The following is a 21,788-nucleotide window of genomic DNA, read 5'->3' as shown; positions in this document are numbered from 1 at the left end:
CCCTGAGCCAAAGGCAGACGCTTAATGACTGCACCACCCAGGCACCCCTGGCAGAGAGGTCTTAAACTCCTTTTGAAACAGTATTCAGCTAGAATCTGGTATCGTTATTTCCTTTTTTATTGAGTTCTACATTTGGCACATTATTCTGGCTTGGACTAGTCTCTCTGATTCCCCTCCTGCCCCTTTCCTGTCCATCTTCCACCCACATCAATGCCACCAGTGTTCAGACCAGGCTGTCCAATGGAACTGCCCACAGTGCTGGAAATGTTCTGTATCTGTGTCATCTACTATGACAGCCACTGGCCCCATGTAGCTACTGAGCACTTGAAATGTGGCTGGTATGATTGAAAAACTGCATTTCTTGTCTTAATTTTCATCAATTAATGGGTCCAGTGGCTGTCACACTGGCCGGTGTGGGTAAAGAATGCTGCCATTTTTAATATGTAAGGCTTAGCACTGTCTCAACCTTGTTTAGACTACAGACGTGGGGTCTACAGAATGGGGAATTTGAATTCATAAACTCCTGGCCCCACCTCTGATATAGTGAATTACATTTCTGGGGCTGAGGCTGGGATCTGCAGTTTTAACCAGTCACTCCGGTGACTTTCAAGAACACTGAATGTTGAGAGTCAGTGCCCTCAATACAAGATCCCATGTCCTCATTGGCCAGACTCATGCTGACCCCGTGGTCAGCCCCACCTTGAGCCCCATGCTCCAGCCACACTGGAGGATTTGTCCTAGAGAATTGGGTTTGGGCTGCCCATGAAGGCCGTCCTCCAGGAGCTCTGCTGATGACTGCACTGGACACCTGGCCTTGAGTTTGGGGGTTTTGGTGTTCATAGCAGAGGCCTTAGAACATGGACTGTTGAATCAGCCAGGCCCTGGGGCTCTCCCAGCTTCAACAGTAGCTGTGCAACTTTGGACAGGTTGCTCAACCCATGACTTAGCTTCCTCCCCTGTAAAATGGGAGTATTGATCCACTTTGCCTCTTGGCTCATTCCAAGGACTGAATGAGGTCATAAGACACATGAAACCTTAGACCCAGCCTGATACAAAGCAGGTATTCAGTAAGTGTTGTTACAATTGATCTGGAGTGATGGTATCTTCCAGAAACATTGCCAGAGGGCTTGCAATAGGAAGGCTGTTGATGTCAGAACCTGCAGCTGTGGCTTCAGCAAAGAGGGGAAGGAGGAGGCCTGAGCCAGAGGGAGGCAAAGCTGATGTCCCAGACCTTCAGCGTCATCGAGCCCAAGCCCAGCTGCACCCTTCTCCACACTGCTGGTTACCTTCCCAGTCATTTACTTCTCACTGGTGACTGCGGAGGGGCCATGGGGCCAGGGTGCTCTCTCCCGTCACCTCCCATACCTGGCTTCACATTCCTCTTGCAAAGACAAACACCAATCCGGTCAACCTGGGCCCTTACTGCTCTGGGAGAAGGTGTCCTGGGGTGCCAGTCACCCAGCTCAGGGTCAGAGTCCCAGGCCTGGTTCTGCCTGGAGAGGCCAAGACCAAGCTTCCCCTAGAAGGTATGGGGAATAGTGGAAATGTTCAAGTTTATTTTTTTCTTGCAATGAGTAATTTAAAACAACACCTTTGTTTCATTTAAAACTTTTTAGGAAGCTGAAATTTGAACAAACCAACTATAGGAAAACACTCGTGAGATGATCGGGGGAAAACTTGACCACTTGCTGGGTATTTCATGCTATTAAGGGATTATTGTTACTCATTTTAAAGGTTGATAATGCCATGGTTTTATTTTTAAAAAGAGTCCCTATCTTCTGTAGAAGCATATTAAAGTTAAAATACTTAGTGACATGACCTCGGCCTTGGAATCTGTTTCAAAATCACCACGTGGAGAGTGGGCTAGGTGCCAAGGAAACCCGACTGGCCACGAGTTGGTGATTTTGAGTAGTGGGTGTGTGCAGGTTCATCTCATTACTCTACTTTTCTAAGTTTAACATTTCTCATAATAAAAATAAGTTGAAAACAAAAGACTAATACTAACAGTATCTTTGGCACCAGGCAAATCTTGTATATTTTAAAATATTTGCTGGGATGCCTGGATGGCTCAGAAGGTTAAGCGTCTGCCTTCGACTCAGGTCATAATCCCAGGGTCCTGGGATGGAGCCCCACATTGGGCTCGTTGCTCAGCAGGGAGCCTGCTTCTCCCTTTGCCTGGCGCTCCCCCTACATGCGCTCTCTCTCTCTGACAAATAAATAATAAAAATCTTTAAAATAATATTTTCTGATGAGATAATACCATGTCTCAGATTTGCTTTAAGGTATTCCAGAAAAAGAAGAAAGTGGAGGGAGGGGCGCCTGGGTGGCACAGCGGTTAAGCGTCTGCCTTCTGCTCAGGGCGTGATCCTGGCGTTATGGGATCAAGCCCCACATCAGGCCTCTGCTAGGAGCCTGCTTCTTCCTCTCCCACTCCCCCTGCTTGTGTTCCCTCTCTCGCTGGCTGTCTCTATCTCTGCCAAATAAATAAATAAAATCTTAAAAAAAAAAAAAAAAAGAAAGTGGAGGGAGTGGGCAGAGACAAACAAGTTCAGCCCAAAGGCTGGTGCTTGTGGCAGCAGGTGGTAGCTATTTATTCTGTTCTCTTTGTCGATGTGTGAGGAAATTTTGAGAGTGCCCTTGATAAAAGGTTAAGGAGGAACATATGAATCCTAACTGGCCATGGGAGCCTGATACCTTTCCCCATCTTTCTGAGCCTAGATCTCTCATGGCATGGCACATAGTAAGTGCTCGATGCAAGAGAGCTGTTACTAACACTGTTTTTATGGCAGGCAGTCTGCTGTCATTCGGTGCCAGCTGATGCTCTCTCTCCCTTGTCCTCCAGAACAAATGAGATGCCTGTTGCCAGAGGCGGGCCCAAGTGACCCTCAGAAGGACAATGCCTACAAGCAGTGTCTCTACCTTCAGCTGGAGCACATGGAGCAAGAGCTTCAGCTGGTGGGGCCCTGTGGCTTCCCCCAGAGCCAGAATCACGCCCAGGCCCTCAGCCAGCTACAGATGCTGAAGGGCTGCCTGGGGGGACAGCTGGGCACCCCACCCCCAGCATTCAGCAGGTAATCCCCTCCCCTGGGTGCTGAGTGGGCACCTGCTCCCCTGCAGAGAGAGTGTATCCCAGGCCACCTTGGAAGGATGTTCACCCAGATCACATGTATGATATGAATAATACCGTATTTCCTCACTTCTAAAGATCCTTTTAATTGTGAGATAGGCCAGCAATTTACAGGAACTTACGCTTCAGGAAAAACAAACAAACAAACAAACAACCACCAAGTCATTAAATGTGCCCTTGAGGTGGGTACCAGATACAAAGGTGGGTACGAGATGCCAGATAGCATACAGAATAGCCCTTTGAGGTGGGTATGAGATACAGGGTTCGAGAGGTCAAGGAGCTTGGCCACGGTTATGCAGCTGGTGGGGGTGAAGTAGGATTTGAACTTGAGCCTGGCAGGTGCCACTCTGATCACACCCACCCTGCATTTCAGCTTCCCGATGGTCAGCAAGCGTCCTCGAGGCCTGCCCTGGTGGTGCGTCCTGGTGGGCTGGCTCCTGGTGGCGGCCACCAGCAGTGTGGCGGCCTTCTTCACCATGCTCTACGGCCTGCACTATGGACGGGCCAGCTCCCTCAAGTGGCTCATCTCCATTGCCGTCTCCTTCGTGGAGAGCGTGTTTGTCACCCAGCCCCTGAAGGTCAGGCTGCCCTGGACCCCTCTGTCCACACTTTCCCTCCCGCCAGTTGCCCTGTCCTTAGGCTCAGTCGTTCCTTTGTCTATTCATTACAAACCTACACAGCACCTTGTCGGTGAGGTGGTGCTGGTGCCAGGTGGGGGATTATAATGAACTGACTCACCATGATAATCCAAGTTCTAGGACAGGGGCTCTGGGACAGAGACTCTATGCCAGGCCGAGTGGCTTACCAAGATGTGACAAATCAGCATCAGAGTCACCCTCAGGAGGGTCCTCGCCTCTGTTCTATAAATGACAGCCTGAGGTTAGGAAGGTAAGGTCACAAACATCTTGCCCTAGGTCACATGTATAAATATGAATAATACCATATTTCCTCGATTCTAAAGATCCTTTTAATTGTGAGACAGGCCAGCAATTTACAGGAATTTTACCTTCAGAAAAAAACAAAACAAAACAAAAACACATCATTAAACCTATGCATCATTTGCAAGATGCACTCCTATTTCTGAAATGTAAAATTACTGTCAGAGTTGGAGAAATACTGAGCCCCAGCCTGGAGCTTGGAGCCACAGCTCCCCCTGGAAGGAGTTAAGTGGTAGGAATACACTGTGTGTGTTGGGGTGGGGTGGGGGGATTACAGAAAGGAAGGGACGTTTACTGTGAATCTTTACGCCTATGAGACTCTCCAAATCCCTAACCCCCATTTTACCTAATAGTCCCCAGTTCTGCTCTGAATAACCTTTATCAGAAGATTTAAACAACTCCCAACATCTCCTCCAGTCTAGTCTGAGAACAGTGAGAATGGAGTCGTGAGCCATTTTGTTCCCAACCAAATCCCAGAATCCTACTAATCTTGTACCCTGTAGGTGCAGAGGTGAAGGCATAAATGGAATGAATTACTTAATAGAGGAAGAAAAGGGGAGGGACGGAGGGAGGAAGGAGATGTAATTCAGCACTAGAGGTAGTATAAGAGATAAGAGGGAGCTCTATCAACAGGGGAGCGCAGGTGGGAAAGCTCTGGTATGAGAAGCAGGATGAGCTCAAGCTTCACAGTATCTGCTTGGTGGCCAGGTCCCCTGGCCCTCTCCCTTCACAGCCATGTCCCCTCTTGCAACAGGATGGCCTGGTTCCCACCTGACTTCCTCAGAGCATGGCTTTGTGCCCAGGACACAGATGTGGCCTTGATCCTGACCCCTCTCAGATCAGGAGTTGATAGTTTCCAACCCAGGCCTGCGGTTCACAGTGGGTCTTTTCCAGGTGCTGGGCTTTGCTGCCTTCTTTGCACTGGTCTTGAAGAGAGTGGAGGATGAGGAGGAGCCTGTGGCCTCCCTTCCGGGACATCTGTCCGGCCCAGGTAATGGTGCATAGGCAGAGGCAGGGGCCTGGAAACCGATGAAGCTGACAAAGCCCTACAGAGCCCACCTGCTGATCTTCTTGCCCCACCATTCCTTCACCCCTGATTGGGGAAGCACCCCCAAACCATCTGAAACCAAATGACTCCTTCACTGTCTCTAGAGCATCCTTGTTCCTTCTCTACCCCCAGCCTTTCTCTCTGGCACCCAGGCAATTTACAGGAATTTTACCTTCAGAAAAAACAAAACAAAACAAAACAGAAGAGGCCCTCGGGCGCTGCGCTCTGCATGGCTGTCATTCTCTGTGTAATCCCAAGCAAGCAGCTTTCTCCTTCTAGGCTCGGGACCCTGGTCTTCAGAATGAAAACCAAAACAGAACATGCTAGCACATGGGCTGCAAAGAGTTCCAGGATAAGGGTCTGCGAACCACAGCCACGAGGCCAAATCCAGCCCACTGCTTGTTTTCATAAATGAAGTTTTATTACAACAGAGCCATGCTGACCCCTGTTGGAGGAGGCCACTGAGCAGCACCCAGCCCCCCAACCTGATTTCTCACTTCCCAACCTAAGGATGCCTACAATAAGATAATACCAAAAACAAACAAGCAAACAGAACAGAATCAACACTCTAATAGTCTATGCAGAGATTTTGACATTCAGGGAAAATAAAACGGGAATAAACAAAAGGCAGACCTATATTATTGTACTGACATTATTATATTGTGTGGTTTCCTCCTCATGGGCCTGTGTTCTTCCACTCTAGGATAGGGTTTGGGTTTGTTTTTGTTTTGGCTTTGCAGATCCAAAAGGTCCATTAAAATCTTCCCAAGACAAAAGAGTAATTTTTGTCCAAAGAGACGCCTCCAGAACAATTAAATATTCATTCAGTCATTTCTTTGGCAGCCACTCTTTGGCAGAGTACTTGCTGTGTGCCAGACAGTTCGATGGCTTAGGGACAAGCTTTACATAAAATCCACTCATTGTGAGTGCATAATTCATTGATTTTAGTAAATTTCTAGAGTTATGCAACCATCCTCTTAATTCATCACCCTCAAAGTTTCCCTCTTGCCCATTTGAAGCCAATCCCTGCTCTCACCCCTGCCAACACAGCACTGGCTGGAGTAGGTTGCCCGTGGAAAGTACAGCCCACAGGGGGAGACACATTAAACAAGTAAACAACACAAGTGTGAGAACTTGGGGAAAGAATGCACACTGGGCCCTTGCAAAGGCTCTGAGGTGGGACAGAGCTTATCATTTTACAGTGATTACTGACAGTGTGGCCCAATCAAGGGGAATTAGGGGGAGAATGGTTCAAAATGAGGGCCGAGAGGCGGGTGGGGAGCAGAGCCTTGTAGCACCTGGGTCAGTGCTGGGGTTCTGGAGTGCTACATAGGAGAGAGGCATGATCTGTCTTGTAATTTGAGGAAAATTACTGTGGCTGCTCTTAGGAAACCAGAAGTATTGGGTCAAAAGTACAAGTGGGGAAAAGACTATTGGAATGGCCCAGGCAAGAGGTGACATGTCCTAGCAGTGAGGGTGGAAAGAAAGGCTTGGATTCAAAGACAGTTGGGACAATACACCCCTATCAGAATGGCTAAAGTAAAAAGTGGTGATAATACCAAATGCTGACAAGGATGTAGAGAAACTGGAGCATTCACATGCTGCTGGTGGGAATGTAAAATGGTTCAGTCACTCTGGAAAAGTTTGGAAGTTCCTTTCAAAACTAAAAATGGACTCACCATATGCTGCAGCAATTGCATTCTTGGGCATTTATCCCAGAGACATGAAGACTTATTTCCATGCAAGAACTTGTATAAACATGTTCAGAGCACATTCATTTGAAATAGCCAAATGGCTGCTCCTAGGAATCTACCCAAGAGAAAGGAACATTTGTGTCTATATAAACACCTGTATGTGAATGTTCGTAGCAGCATTATTCCTAATAGCCAACACTATTAACAACCTAGATGTGAATGCATAAACAAACAGGAGTGCATCCACACCAAAAAAGGAACTAAATGCTAATTACACAACAACATGGATGGACTCCAAACCATTATGCTAAGTGAAAGAAACCAGACACAAGAAATGATGCACTGTAGGATTCCATTTATACGTAATATCCAGAAAAAAAATCTATAGAGACAGAAAGCAGATTTATGAGGCTGAGGGTGGGACAGACTGGGGATGGGAACTGACTTCATGGGGACGTGAGGGAACCTTCTGTGTTGATGAAAATGGTCTAAAACTGGGCTGTGGTGATGGCTGCACAACTCTACACATGTACTAAAATCATTGAATCGTAGACTTCCAATGGGAAAATTTATGAAAATTATAGCTCAATAAAGTGGCTTGAAAAAGAAGATATTTAGACATGACCAGACTTTGAAATATTAATGATCCTCCTTCTTCCATCCATTACAGTTCCAGGAGCACTGGGATCTGTCTTAGGGTCCAGGAGCACACGGAGGGGAAGGCGTTGTGCTTTCAGTACGAAGAGAATCCTCCCGCTGGAGTAGGGACAGAATTCTGAGCACAGAGATAGCAGGGGCAAAGGCATGGAGGGTAGCATTGAGAAATGGCTCTGAGGAGGAGGAATGGTGGATCCTGTTGTTCCTGGTGAGAGAAGAGGCTTCTGGCTGCAAAAGTAGAGGCTGGTTCCACTGCCCTTTGGGGGACTGTCCTTGTGTTCTTGCTTTCACAGACCCCTCTGCCTTGTTCCGACCACGAAGATGCAGCAGAAAAGATATTTACCAGCCACCTTTGGCCACTGACATCGAGAAGATGAAAACCACCCATCTCAAGGAACAGAAGGCATTTGCCTTCATCAGAGAAATCTTGGGTAGGCAACCAAGGTCACCCACAAGCAGTCTCCCCACTCGCTGGTTGTCAGCACAGACTTGAACAGACAATGCTGTAATCTTTGACAAACCCACACTGCTTCTGGGCCTGTTTTCCTAAATACCAACTTGTCCCTGCTTCTCCCCTACACTTAAAATCCCTTGGTGGCCCCACGTGGCCCTTAGAATAAAACCCAAACTCCCTACTGTGGCTCTGCCCCACCCCGGGTCACCTCTTGCAGTCCCTTGTGCCCTGAGCTCAGTCACACCATGTTCTGCTGCTCCTGGGACTCCTTGCCCTCTGACCCCAGGCCTTTGCCCAGGCTAATCTAATCTGCCTGGAATGTGCCTCCCCTCCTCCCCATCTTTTCTTCTGGCTAATTCTTGATTTTGTAATTCTCAGCCCAAAGACTGAAAACCTCCCCAGACCTGCTGACCAGGAGTTTCAAACATCACTGCGTATCTTAGTCTGGGTTCTCCATAAGCAGATTGGGGTACAAATAGTTGGTTTGGGAGGTGATGCTGAGAAACGCTGGTAGAGAAAAGGAAAGTACAGAAGAGAAGGGAGGTGAAAGAAGGTGTGATGATGAGTGGGTTCCAGGGGGGATCTGGAGCTCAGTCCTCTGGGGATCTCTGTGGGGGCATGCAGTACATACTCCTGGGTTGTCACTCACAGGTCACTGCTGAGGGCTGCTCTCAGGGAGAACATGGACTCTGCAGCACTCCCACCCTGCCTTCCCAATGGCTAAGCACAGACAGCCAGACAAATGCAGAGAGCAGGGGAGCTTGCATAGGAGTAGCAGCATGTTACAGAATAAAGAGAGCCCAGAGGTGTGGGCAGAGCCCCAATTCATCCCAGGGAGGGGTTACTGGGATGTATATTCCCAGGCCCTGGACCCAGAGATTCTGGGCAAGGCTCTGCATCCCCCACAATCTGATGGCTGACATCCTAACCTAAATCTTTGTATATAAGGGGCCCTTACATCACACTCGCCTGTCCACGGGTGAGCTCCATGAGGGCAGGGAACACAATTGTCATTTTCATTGCTCTATCCTCAACATTGCAACATGGCCCCATTGCAACAGAGCCCCATTTTTAAAAGAGTCTTTTTAAGAAACGTTTATATAGCATGAATTCTGGGCAGGCACTATTTTTAAGTGCTTAATGAATATGAATTTGTTGACTCCCTCATTACGACCCTGTGAAAGAGAATTATTATCCCCATTTCACAGATGCGGAGAGTAAAGCAGAGGGGTTAAATCATTTGTAAAGGGCACACAGATAGGAAGTGGCAGAGTCAGGATTTGAACCCAGGCAGGAAGTTCATGATCTGTGTACTTTACTCCTTCCCAATGTCTAAGGATTGGTTCCACTGTCACTAGCGGGGCAAGTAGCTGGTCTGCAAGGCCTCGACTCTTCTGAGCTATATGCCATTCCATTTCCTACGTTACGTTGGGTTTGGTGGGAGTTGGGGACTCTGCCTAACCAGGGACTATACCTCCCTTTTCAGCACACCTGGGCTTCCTGTGGATGCTGCTGCTGGTTGCCTACGGGCAGAGGGACCCTAGCACCTACTACTTCAACAGACACCTTGAGCACAGCTTCACCCACGGCTTTTCAGCTGTGTTAAGCTTCAAGGAGTTCTTCATATGGGCCAACACCACTCTTGTGAGCAACCTGTACAGTCATTACCCAGGTACTCTCCCCTCACCCCACGACATGTGTCAACCCCCTTATGCAGGCTCCTTTCTAGGAACAGGAGTGGGTCACTGTCACCATCACCCTTACAGAGAACTAATAACCACAGGGCCATATGTTTTGAAGAAGAGACCCTCAAAAGGCTGTGTGTGCACAAGAGAGGGGCTGATGCAGAGTTGAGGACTTCCTAAATGAGAGATAACCGAGCATGAATCGGCTAGGCAGAAACAGTATACCAGACAGGAGGGACAACATGAAAAAGGCAAGGCTGAAACACCACAGCACGTTCCTGGAATTACAAAGCATTGCGTGTGGCTGCAGTGTAAGGTAGGAGTTGAGGTCCAGTAAAAAAAGCAAAGCAGAAAAGAGAAATAGGGGCCAGATCATGAAGGGTGTCAGAAGTTCTATTTTATGCTTAAGGAAATGAGAAGGCATTGACAGCTTCTCCATGAGGGAGTAACACAATCAAATTTGCATTTAAGAAGGATCATTCCAGAATCATGTGGAAGTTGGAAGAGAGAGTAGTTAGGATGTTGGGGAGAAATGATGGGGCTGATGCAGGGGTGAGAGGCAGGGGTGAATGGAGAGATGAGCACGGGTGCAGACAACAGTGAAGAGGTGAGTTGATGAGCCTTGTTGACCACTAGGATGTGGGCATTGAGATAAAGGGCACAAAGGGTCTCCCAGCTGACGACTAGGTGGTGGGGGTACCATTCCTCAAGAGAAGTTATGCAGGAAGTAGTTCACACCTCAGGTGGGAAGATGGTGATGAATATAGCCTGTGATTGGCCATGAACTACTTACTCTTGACTGTTTCTACACTGGGTACACTGTAGTTCACATTAGCATCCAGGCCAGGATGCACTAAGACAATTTTGATGGCGAGGCTGACCCACCTGTTTTTACTCTCCAGGCTTTATCACTGATGGGAACTCTAAGCTGGTTGGCGGTGCCCAGATTCGTCAAGTGAGGGTCCGGGAAAGCTCGTGCCCTCTTGCCCCACAGCTGCAGGCTTCTCTTGATGGATGTCATGCACCATATTCCCTGGATATTGAAGATCTGTCAGACTATGGGGAAGGCTGGAATGCCTCCATACCCAATAACAGCAGTGGTTTTTCCCAGGCTTGGCAGTATCAGAGCCAGAGCCAACGCCGAGGGTATCCCATCTGGGGCAAACTCACTGTGTACCGGGGAGGAGGTTACGTGGTCCCCTTGGGGACTGATCGTAAAAGCACATCAAGGTAAGACTCACTTGACTCAAGTATGGCCAAGGAAAGCCATTGGCTAGAGTCCAGGTCTGATTAACAGGTGCAGCAAAGCTCATTCTTGTCATTGTAGGGAGGGACTGGGGGACTCAGAAGTATTCAGATTGTGTTTCCAATTCAGATTGAGGTCCCTGGAAACTGCAATCTCAGAGTCCCTCTCCAGCACTCTCAGCCTGGTGGGCTGAGTCTGGTGGCCTCTGTTAGAACCAGTATAGGGGTGGGGAACTCTACCAGACAAAGCCACCCACCACAGGCAGGTGAGAAGTGGCTAAGGCTCTTAACCTTAGCCAAGAATCATGCTTTAATGTGCAGTGAGTTACAGTACCAAGGAAGAACACTGAGTTTGGAGCACTCACTGTTTCTACAGTGATAGAAGCAAGCCTGCTCTTTGTCTGTAGGACGCCACCTTATCCCTCGAGGTTGCTCACTACAAACATAACCTTAAGAAATGGCTTGTGTAAAGCCCAACCAGGACCTTGCATTCCTGGAATACCCAACATGATTGTGCATGGACATCCAGAGTCCAGGCAGACCGCTTCTCCCAGCACACTCCAGAGTTAGAGAGCCCTAAGTGTGAAACCCTGGCACTGCTCCTGTTAGCTGTGTGGCCCCAGGCAAGTTAGTGAACCCACGTGCACTTCAGTCTTCTCAAGGAGCACAGGTAACAAACCCCCAAGGAGAGCAACTGGCAGGGGTCCTCTGGGATTAAGGACAGGACAGGAATAGTCAATTTCAGCATAAGAGGTATTTTCCTGCCACTTGCAACAACTGATATTCTCTCTTCTACACACCAAGCAGGACACAGAGCCAGTGGGCACAGGGTATATTTTAAAACAGGCCCGTCACTATTGCTGCCAGTAATAACAGCTGTCACTATTACACACACACACACACACACACACACACACACACACAAACGCGCGCGCGCGCGCGCTATTGCATTTTCTCTTCACAATGTTCCCAAAGCACTGGCGTTAATGCCATTGTAGATGAGGAAACTGAGTCCTGGAGAGGTTATAAGCTTGTCCAGGAGGCAGTCAGGATTTGAACCCTGGTCCCTCCAGCACGCGCTCTTTCCACAACAGCAGTGGACAGACCTCCAGGAACTGGTCTCTTGTGAACTGCCAACCCAAGAGGGGTCTCTATTGCTGCTACTGCTGCCTGCCTAAGCCCCTGATTTTCTATGCGGTTCCTCTCACATAGTGGCCCTCAAGCTTGAAAAAGCATCGCAATCCCCTGGAAGGCTCATCAAAACACAGATCGCCAAAACATAGATCCCCAAAACACAGATCCCCCAGAGGAGTTTGTTTAAGGGAGATCTGGGGTGGGGACTGAGAATCTGCATTTCTACAGAGTTTCCAGATGATGCAGATGTTGGAAGTATGGGGACCACACTTTGAGGACCTCTTCTCTAACATCCAGAAGACCATGGGTGCCAAGACACTGCACCATTGGTGGGAAACTGTGATCACTCCAAGAAGCAGCCCCAAAGCCCATGGCCCAGGGCGTGGAGCAGACAGAGCCAGAGGGAGAAATTTCTACAGGAAGCCCTGGGCAGAGGGGGCAGGGAGCCACTGTAGTTGGAGATGTCCCTAAATAGCCCTCTTCCTACAGAATTCTCCAGTACCTCTTTGACAACACCTGGCTGGACAGCCTGACCAGAGCCGTTTTTGTGGAGTTCACGGTCTACAATGCCAACGTCAACCTGTTCTGCATCATCACTCTGACCCTGGAGACTAGCGCCCTGGGTGGGCAGCCTTGCTTGTGACCCCGTCTACAGCGTCCTGGAAGACAGACACCCCTCCCTCTGGGCCAGGGCTCCTGACCAGGCTGGGCCTCGCTGTCCCAGGGCCAGAGCTCAGGGGCCAATGGTTGTTTAGGAGATTCATGGGTGGGTCTTGTTCTCCCTGGGCACCCAAAGGCCAGGTTCCAGGGCTGTTCCAGCCTTATACCTAGTTGCCTCCACTTCTCTCTGGCCTGTCTCCCAAGATACCCAGAGGGAACCCAGTTGAGTCTGAAGGTAGCCCATCATCTTGAGCTTTCTGCTCTGGGGAAGGCAGGCAGGGGGGCTGGCAGTGAAGGGCTGGGGAGGGGGTGACCTGGTAAAAGATAATTTCACCTAAAACAACATTTTACAACGTATACCTCAACCTACAGGACGAAGTATATTTTACAGCATATTCCAACACACGCACACACACACACACACACACACACGATATATAACTGAGATAAAAGCTTCAAAAATATTTCCCTTCACTACATGTAAGGTACTCTGATATTTTGTGCTCTGTTCTATTTCTTTCTCCCCATTTCCCACCTTCCACCTTCTTTTAATGCTACCAAAATCTATTGAAACACTGACCTAAAGCTTCCTCAGCTAACAACCAATTTTCCTAAATTCAACTGCCTCTCCTCTCAATTTTTAGTATCAAATTACATTTTTAATAAAACTAGTATATGCCTGTAGTTCCTTAAATTTCAGAACAGTGTAAACTGAAAAGTAAAAGGCCTTCAACTTCCATGATCACTGGCCACTGTCAAACACTTCTTTCAAATCCTTTTGTGGGGGGGTATTGTACCCTTGTGTTCTCCTACTTCTTTTTGCCACCTTTGTGGCCCTTAAGGACCAATTAAACAGCCTGTCCTCAAACACATCTGATTAAATGATGTGTTTCTACAAATGAGAAGTGAGGAGTGGATTTCAGGTCTGGTTGGCTCAAGCAGTTCCATGTTGGCAAGGATTCAGGTTGTTTGTGTCTCTCCATTCTGACATTCTCGGGGTTGGCTTTGTCTTCAGAGGCAGCAGCCTAATCAAACTGGGTTTTTTTTAATCTTTACTAAAATATCATTACAATATCCCCCCAAAGGGAAAAGACACACAAATGGATGAAAAATGATTCAAAAGAAGATTGGATTTTAGGTATATTGGTCAATAGGTAAACTGATTTTTAGTGAACTCTCTTTAGGTGAACCAGCTTTAAGTGAGCCAGACTGGAGTAAATGAATGTTAAGTAGGTGGGTGGGCTTTGGCTGGAGGTGACAGAGGGCACAAATGACTGACATCAGATGCAGAGGATAGGGAGCGTCTCTTCCAGCCCAGCTTCCTGCACCCCCTCTAATATGTTCATTGTCTGTGACATCCACTATGTGTCCAGTCCCTTGGGTCTGTAGGTCTGAAGGACCTTTACCTTCTCTTTCACCCTGGCCAGCCCTCAGAAGGGCCTGAGCTTGCATCGTGCCACTGATGACTTCTAGTCAGAAGCGGTGGCTCTGAGAGGATGGATGACCGGAAGTGAGCACAGCATGTTTTGCTTCCCAGGAACCTTCTTTGCACATGTGAACCTTCAGAGCCTGCGCCTGTACCCCTTCACTGACGGCTGGCACCCCTTCATGGTAGCAGCAGAGGCCATCTACCTCCTGTTCCTCCTCTACTACATGATTGTGCAGGTGAGGGTAGACTACGGCTCCATGGGATGGAGGCAGCAGTGTCCTGTCCCCTCCCACACACCTTCCCCAGAGTGAGGCCTGAAGAAGGGAGGGGGAGCATTCTTCTAACCTGTTTGCCATGGCACCCTTTTGGTCCTTCTGTAGTCCTGAGGGCTGACCCAGCTCAGGGACCAGCTTTCAGCACCTCTCAGGAACTGAGACTCAGAGGGTAGTCCTTGCTGGGTGGGGAAGGGAGAGGAACTGTCTCAGCTTCCTCGAAACTTTTCCTTCAAAAGTTTTCCTTCGAAAAATGTCAAAGGTAGCTGGCGGTTCACATGTGGTCCCTGGGAATTAGGAAAAGTCCCCTTTGCTACCTTTAAATACTACCATGTTGCAAAATGAAGGTGCAGATGTTGATAAGGATGGTGGTTTGAGGAAGCTGGGAACTTATTTGAAGCTCGGTATATACCCCCGCCCCTGCCCCACCAAAAATGCAAATCAGTCATCTTGAAAGGCATCCCCATCCCCTGCTCAACAGCCGCAACAACCACTTTAAAGTAAGGATGATACTTTGAGTGTTTACCACATGATAGAAATTGTGCAAAGAACCTTGAGTGGATTTTCCCCTTTAATACCAGGAGAAAGATTCTATTGGCTCCACTTCACAGGGTAGGAAGCTGACGTCCAGAGACATTAAGGAATTTATCCAAGGCCAAAATTGAATCCAGAGAGTCTGACCCCTGAATTCGACACTCAACCCCTCTATCGCACCTCACTCATAAACCTGGATCCCACAGGGCCTCTGAGCATCACCAATGCAAACCCAAAAGGGAACAGTCATCAAATAACAACCTAAAAACATCAAAGGAGGCCCCTCCACCACGCATCCCCGGGGTCACTCCACCCATCTGGACTGCCCTCACCCTCCGCCTGCAGCTGCCACAAAACACTTCTCTCCAAAGCCCTCAAATCTTTCTCAAAATGCCACTTAAGCAGTTCTTAAATTCTTCCCCCTCCTCCGTCTCTTTATAATGGAGGTAAACTTCAGCCTCTGAGCAGTCAAGCACAAATCCTTCCTCTGTAAGTAGGGAGGAGGAGGGAAATGGAACAGACCATGGAAGATTCTCTTTAGTGGGAGGGAAAAAACTGGGAAGGAGGCCTAGAACTTGCACAGCATAATTCCTTTGGACGTGTGACACCTGATGGGGAAAGAGGATTAAAAACAAAGTCTCCTGCCAATCTAGAAAACCTCTCCACAAAGGTAGAGAGAAAAAAAACTATTTAACAAAATCACTCATTTTTAACTGTGGTAGATAAATATATATATAACATAAAATTTACCACTTTAAACATCTTTAAATGTTCAGCTCAGTGGCATTACGTACATTCACATCATCGTGCAACCATCACTACCATCCATCTCCAGAATTTTTTTCCTCTTAGAAAACTGAAACTGTACCTGTTAAACAATAACTCCCCACTTCCCCTAAGAAAACAACTTTTCTTATTGAATAAGCATTACACTAGAATGTGATACGCATCCCAGGCAATCCACTAAGAGTTTCCAAAGACAGAAAGGGGTCTCACCCTTGCATATTGCTGGGTACAGAGGACCCATTACACATTCATCCTTAAGATAAACAGTAATTAATCCTCAAGAGGATTTATGCCATCTTCTGTCCCACTAGTCCACCCTAAATTCACCTGGTAACTGGAGTGGTCACTTGTGTTTGCTAACTGCCTTTATCAAAAGGAAAAATAAATGTACATGTTCACATTAGGCTGTAATTTTGCAACCTGGAGCCAGGTGCCTACCATTTGGCTTCTACCCTCCCAGGGAAACTGGGAGTGAAGGGCACTACCTTTCTTCAGGTTCACACTTCAAAGAGAAAGCCCCCAGGTCCTTTAAAAAAAAATATTCCTGAGGCTAGTTTAACTTTCAAAAAGATTTACATACATGTCAAAGGTCCAGAGAAAGATTTCACAATTACAAGTTTTCTAAAGTAAATACTCTATGAAAGGGTGGGGGGTTTGTTCCCATTCCCCAATTTTTTGCATCAGAGATAATTAAATGTTTTTCTTGTTAGATGCTGTTTTTACTCTTACATGCCGCCAAATTCTGCAGCCCAAGTTGGTGATGAAAGCAGATGGGGTCTGCATACAAGGCTGGGGAGAGGCCCCAGGCACTCTATGGCTTCTCTATTGAAAAGCCTTTCCAGGGGCGCCTGGGTGGCTCAGTCGTTAAGCGTCTGCCTTCGGCTCAGGGCGTGATCCCAGGGTCCTGGGATCGAGCCCCACATCGGGCTCCCTGCTCTGCTGGGAGACTGCTTCTTCCTCTCCCACTCCCCTTGCTTGTGTTCCCTCTCTTGCTGGCTGTCTCTCTCTGTCAAATAAAATAATAAAATCTTAAAAAAAAAAAAAAAAGAAAGAAGGAAAGAAAAGAAAAGAAAAGCCTTTCCAGGATACAGTAGGTCCTGGCTGGAGGGTCATCTTGGCTGGTTTGGGCAGCCATGGTGGAAGGGGTGGGGAGGCACAGTTCTGACTACAGCATTGGTAGAACCTCCAGCTCCTTTCCCAGGGCAAGCTCATGAGGAAACAGAGGTGGTCCTATTTCCATAGCAAGTGGAATCTTCTGGAGCTAACCATCATCCTGGCCAGCTGGAGTGCCTTGGCGATGTTTGTGAAAAGGGCCATCCTTGCAGAACGTGACATCCAGCACTACCGGAACCATGGGGAGGAGTAAGTGGCTCTGCCTCAGCCCCCAACTCCCACGCTAGACCTGCTTCCTCTGGCTCTGTGGCCCCAGGGTCGGCGGGGGTGGGGTGCAGCTTTTGAAATCTTGTTGATCCTCAGAGGATCAGGGTCACTCTTTAAAAACATAACTGTAGCTACCACTTAGATTCAGGTTTGGGGCCTGACATATCTGCAAGTGAGAGGGCTCTTTAAGACAAAATAGAACAATATCTTACTTTAGCAAATCTTACCAAAACATAAGATCATGTGACATCCTGTGAAGGTCCCTGTCCAAAAGATGTAGTAGCACACCAGTCTGCCTACATCTGCTACCATTTACAAAGTGTCCACTCTGCTAGGCAAGATGCACGAGTCCACCAGATGCTCACGAGAACCCACGGAAGTAAATGTTGTTACTACCCAAATGTGGGTTTGCCTCTTGGTGGATGTCGAGCCAAAAGACACGACCAAGCCAAAAGAGTAGGAAAGGGAAGGATCTTACTTGCAACAAGTAAAGGAGAACACTAAGGATCTTTCCCAAAGCAGTGTCTCCCCAAACCACAAATTTGCGGAAGTTTTCAGGTGAGGGTGAAAACATATTCATAAAGGGCTTGTGTGCACAATGGGGAATACAGCGTGGCATTGGGGCAGAAGTCATCTTAGGGTAACTGAGTCCAGGTCAAAGTCACTAGGGTCAGCATCATCAATTCCCTGGCTTTAGTTGGTCTGGTATCTGAGTACTCATGGGAGTTTAGATCCTGCAAAGAGAACTCAGGAATGTATATCAGTCCAATCTTAGCTTTGTTTTAGCACTGAATGTCCCTGATGATCAAACTGTCTCCTGGCCTGATAATGGCCGTTTTATTCTTATATTCATTCACAAGATGACTGGGGGCCTAAAATGACTTCCTATTGTCAAGAAAGCTAGGTCTTTCTGCTCCTGGGGACCCCTAACTCTGCTTACATTAACAGTACTCCATTTTTCAGATAAAGAAATTGAAGGGATGCCTGGTTGATTCAGTCAGTTAAGCATCTGCCTTTGGCTCAGGACATGATCCCAGGGTCCTGAGATCGAGTCCTGCAACCGGCTCCTTGCTCAGTGGGGAGCCTGCTTCTCCCTCTGCAGGCTGTTCCCCCTGCTTGTGTTCTCTCTTTCTCTGATAAATAAATAAATAAATAAATAAATAAATAAATAAATAAAATCTTAAAAAAGAAAGAAAGAAAGAAAAGAAATTGAAGCTTACAGAGCTAACTTCCCCAAGCCACAGAGCTAAAAGGTGGTAGAGAAGTAACTTAAACCTAGCTTATGTGAGGGGCTCAGTCAGTAGAACACGTAACTCTTGATCTTGGGGTTGTAAATTTGAGCCTCATGTTGGGTGGAGAGATTACTTAAAAATAAAATCTTTAAGGGGTACCTGGCTGGCTCAGTCAATAGAACACGCAACTCTTAATCTCAAGATCATAAGTTTGAGCCTTATGTTGGGTGGAGAGATTACTTAAAAAATTTTAAAAAGTTTTTTTAAAACCCCAAAAACCTAGCTTGTGTGTCTCTAGGATCCCAATCCTTACTTCAAACCATTGTGTTTCTTGACTCATCCACTGATTTTATTGATATGGATAACATTTATTTATTGTTGGATGCTGTACACTGTTATAAAAACACCACTTTAAAAGCATTATCTCATCTACTTTAATATTCCCAAAACTTCTAAAAGATAGTATTATGAACGTCCCTTTTTTTTTTTTTTACAGATAAGGAGATTAGAGGCTCAGAAAGGATGTCTGTCCAAGGTCACAGAATTTGGAAATGAAAATGCAGGGCCTGTAATTTGAACTTGGCATTCCTAACCTATACCCTAGGCTGGCTCATTTAGCTCACAAACCCTCACTGAGCTCTGAATGGCATGAGAGAGGATTAGGTATTTTAAAAGAGGCAGGAAAAAGGTGCTGCAGGAGCCAAAGGAGTAAGCAGCCATCCATACCAGTAGCCCTAACTGGCTCAAAGGGAAGGAAGATTCTGGAAGGTGGGAGAATAGGTAGAAGGGTAGCTTTCATTCCGGCATTATAAATGTATAGTAAATGCTCTTATAAACTTGAGATCATATGATTTTGTTACCTAATGATGAAGGATAGTTGGAAGAAAGGCAGACAGGGACAAGAGGCCCCGCCCTAAGAGGAAACCACCCTTTAAAGGATTTTACACCACCCTGGAAGGAGCCCTCCACCCTTTCCCACTGATGGATGACAAAAACCTGATTGGATGACAGGTGCACGGAGGGTTTATTAGATTAAAACAGCTGGACAACAAGCCCATAAAGACCCCTAGACTTAGAAACTCCAGTGGCAAGCCTCTCAAGTCCCCTCCCTCTTCAGGAGCTTTGTATTATCACTTTACTATTGCTCAATAAACTTTGCTTTGCTGCCCACCACTCATTGTCTGGTCTACCTCTTCATTCTTTGAAGTGGTGCGACCAAGAACCATAGGCACCAAAGGAAAAGCAAATCCTGTAACAATAACCTGTTCTCCACCCATGTCACCAGATATAGGTCTATTCCATTTCACTTTTTAAAGTAGGCTCCATGCTCTGCGTGGAGCCCAACATGGGGCTTGAACTCACAACCCTGAGATCAAGACCTGAGCTGAGATCAAGAGTGGGATTCTTAGTCAACGGAGCTGCTCAGGCACCCTTAGTTCTATGTCGTTTTAATGAGACACCAATATTAAGACCGAATTAAAAGTGCAAATACAGGAAGAGAAGGGAATGAAGGGCAGGGTGGGAGGACAGGAAGGACCCAGACTTCGGAATCAGACATGCCTGGATTCCAACTTTCATTCTTCCACCACTACTTATGTCACTAGCTCTGTGACCCTGTGTCAACTCTTTGCCCTTATCTGTAAAACAGACAGCAATACTTACCTTATCCAGTGGCCTTGAAGGTCAATTGAGATAATGCAGTTGAGGTTCATTAGGCCCTTACTTAGCACAGAAACTGAATGGTACCTCCATCCCTCCTTCAAATGCAAGGACAGTGCAGACATACACTCAGACAAGTGTGAGGGAGGACATGGCATCCAGGGATCCCGATACAGGAGGGGAGGCTCACAGAATGCCCTCACTTCCATCTTCTTGGCACTGGGAGGATTCCTCCTTTGCCATTCTTCCAAAGCTCTGCAGCCATTAACCAAAAATGTTAGGTAATTGTCCTGTGACTACCATCATCATCCCTATCATAGGCATCATCCTCACCATCCTTTTTACTACCATCAACATCACCCTCACTACCACCATCATCCCTATCATTATCACCTCCACCAGCACTATTGTCATCCATATCATAACCATCATCTCCACCATCACCATCATCACCAGCTCTTCATTACCTAGCTCGGGAAATTGGACCAGTTCTATCTCCCAGACCTACTGTGGGAAGTGATGGCCTCTGAGACCACGATAAATCTAATCCTGCATCCTGGGATGAGCTGAGCCCAAATGAGCTCTGGCTGAACTTCTCATAGTCTCTGAGACCCAGTCTCCTCTTTTGGTCCCACAGGGGGATCAGTTTCGGTGAGACAGCAGCGGCTGATGCTGCCCTTGGCTACATCATTGCCTTCTTGGTACTGCTGTCCACAGTGAAGCTTTGGCATCTGCTCAGGTTGAACCCCAAAATGAACATGATCACTTCAGCCCTGAGCCATGCTTGGGGGGACATTTCAGGGTTTATCATCGTCATCCTTATCATGCTTCTGGCTTACTCCATTGCGGTGAGTGCTTCAGGGCTAGTCTCCTTAGAAGCAAAGTCTTCTCAGTGATGGGGGGTTGAGGGTTAGGGTTAAGATGACTTTGGTACCTGAGGGAGATAGTGGAGCTTCTGAGTCCAGGGCTTTTTAGCTGGGAGCTCATAAACTGGCCACCCCAAACGACAAAGGCTGGAGACCTCAGTTGGGTAAGAGTGAGGAGGTATAGTCTCTAAGACCGAAAGGGCCGACTACCTCCAATAAAGGATTCCTTTCTGTATCTAGACCCTCCTGGATGTGCCAATTCTCCTGACATCCCAATTGCTCAGACATACACGGAACATTCCCTCTGTGTTGGGGGATGGGGGATGAATTGGGCAGAGATGGGGAAGTGAGGACAGACACATCTGCAGACTATGTCACTGCTTGATGCCTTACACATGAGGCATGAACTTAATAGGGCCAAAAATCATTTCATTCAGTCCCCTTGACACTGAGAGATTTTTGGCAATTACATCTCTTTTGTGAATAAAAAAAAATGTTGTACTATCAACTCTTTTATTATCAATTAATGTGGGAAACAAAGACCCTCTGCCACATTTTGATCTCCATCTAAATATGCCCCCATCCTCTCCAAGCCCACATTCCCCATAATACCAGGGCTCCCACACCTCTGACACCCTTCACCCAATCCTGACCCACTCTCTACCCCAACTCCTTTCCCAGTTCTTGCCTTGGCCCCATCCAGTCTCACCTTCCACCATCCCTGACTTCCACAGCACCCAGGGGTCCCTCTTATCCTAGTCCCCACTCCCTCTCTCCCCATTCCTCATCCTTTTCCTGTCCCTATCACCTCAACCCTGACTCCCTATTCTCTGACCCTACTTCATCTTCCTTTCTCACCCTGAGAAATGGGGTGAGGTGCGTTGATGCAGTGATGGAGGGTATATGCTAAAAAGCTGGTGTCTGGTTTTATCAAAAATACTTCACCTGACCCCTCAATTCACATGGATTTATTCAGTTCTCCATCTGC

The 21,788-nt window shown here is 47.4% G+C and overlaps 1 protein-coding gene and 1 long non-coding RNA gene across 3 annotated transcripts in view; one reads left to right on the top strand and one right to left on the bottom strand.

Moving 5' to 3' along the window:
• LOC117804583 overlaps positions 1–21,788 on the bottom strand; it is a 93,467-nt gene that overhangs the window by 45,936 nt on the left and 25,743 nt on the right. The window contains exons 2-4 of one of the 2 annotated variants that reach the window (XR_004629112.1): positions 10,489–10,636; positions 4,068–4,133; positions 3,489–3,987 (exon numbers count right to left, since the gene is read on the bottom strand). This is a non-coding gene — a long non-coding RNA (uncharacterized LOC117804583). The remainder of the gene's footprint in view (positions 1–3,488; positions 3,988–4,067; positions 4,134–10,488; positions 10,637–21,788) is intronic. The other variant, XR_004629113.1, reaches the window with a different exon arrangement.
• The window catches only part of PKD1L2 (polycystin 1 like 2), an 88,435-nt gene that overhangs the window by 63,883 nt on the left and 2,764 nt on the right, over positions 1–21,788 (top strand). The window contains 10 exon segments of the mRNA XM_002917723.4: positions 2,843–3,071; positions 3,501–3,705; positions 4,960–5,056; positions 7,758–7,895; positions 9,405–9,590; positions 10,506–10,833; positions 12,472–12,605; positions 14,180–14,307; positions 16,865–17,025; positions 20,572–20,782. Coding sequence (XP_002917769.2) covers positions 2,843–3,071; positions 3,501–3,705; positions 4,960–5,056; positions 7,758–7,895; positions 9,405–9,590; positions 10,506–10,833; positions 12,472–12,605; positions 14,180–14,307; positions 16,865–17,025; positions 20,572–20,782 — 1,817 coding nt within the window.

Source organism: Ailuropoda melanoleuca, chromosome 12 (genome assembly GCF_002007445.2).
Source record: "Ailuropoda melanoleuca isolate Jingjing chromosome 12, ASM200744v2, whole genome shotgun sequence".
Classification (NCBI taxonomy): domain Eukaryota; kingdom Metazoa; phylum Chordata; class Mammalia; order Carnivora; family Ursidae; genus Ailuropoda; species Ailuropoda melanoleuca.
This window is presented reverse-complemented; position numbering and strand designations above follow the sequence as displayed.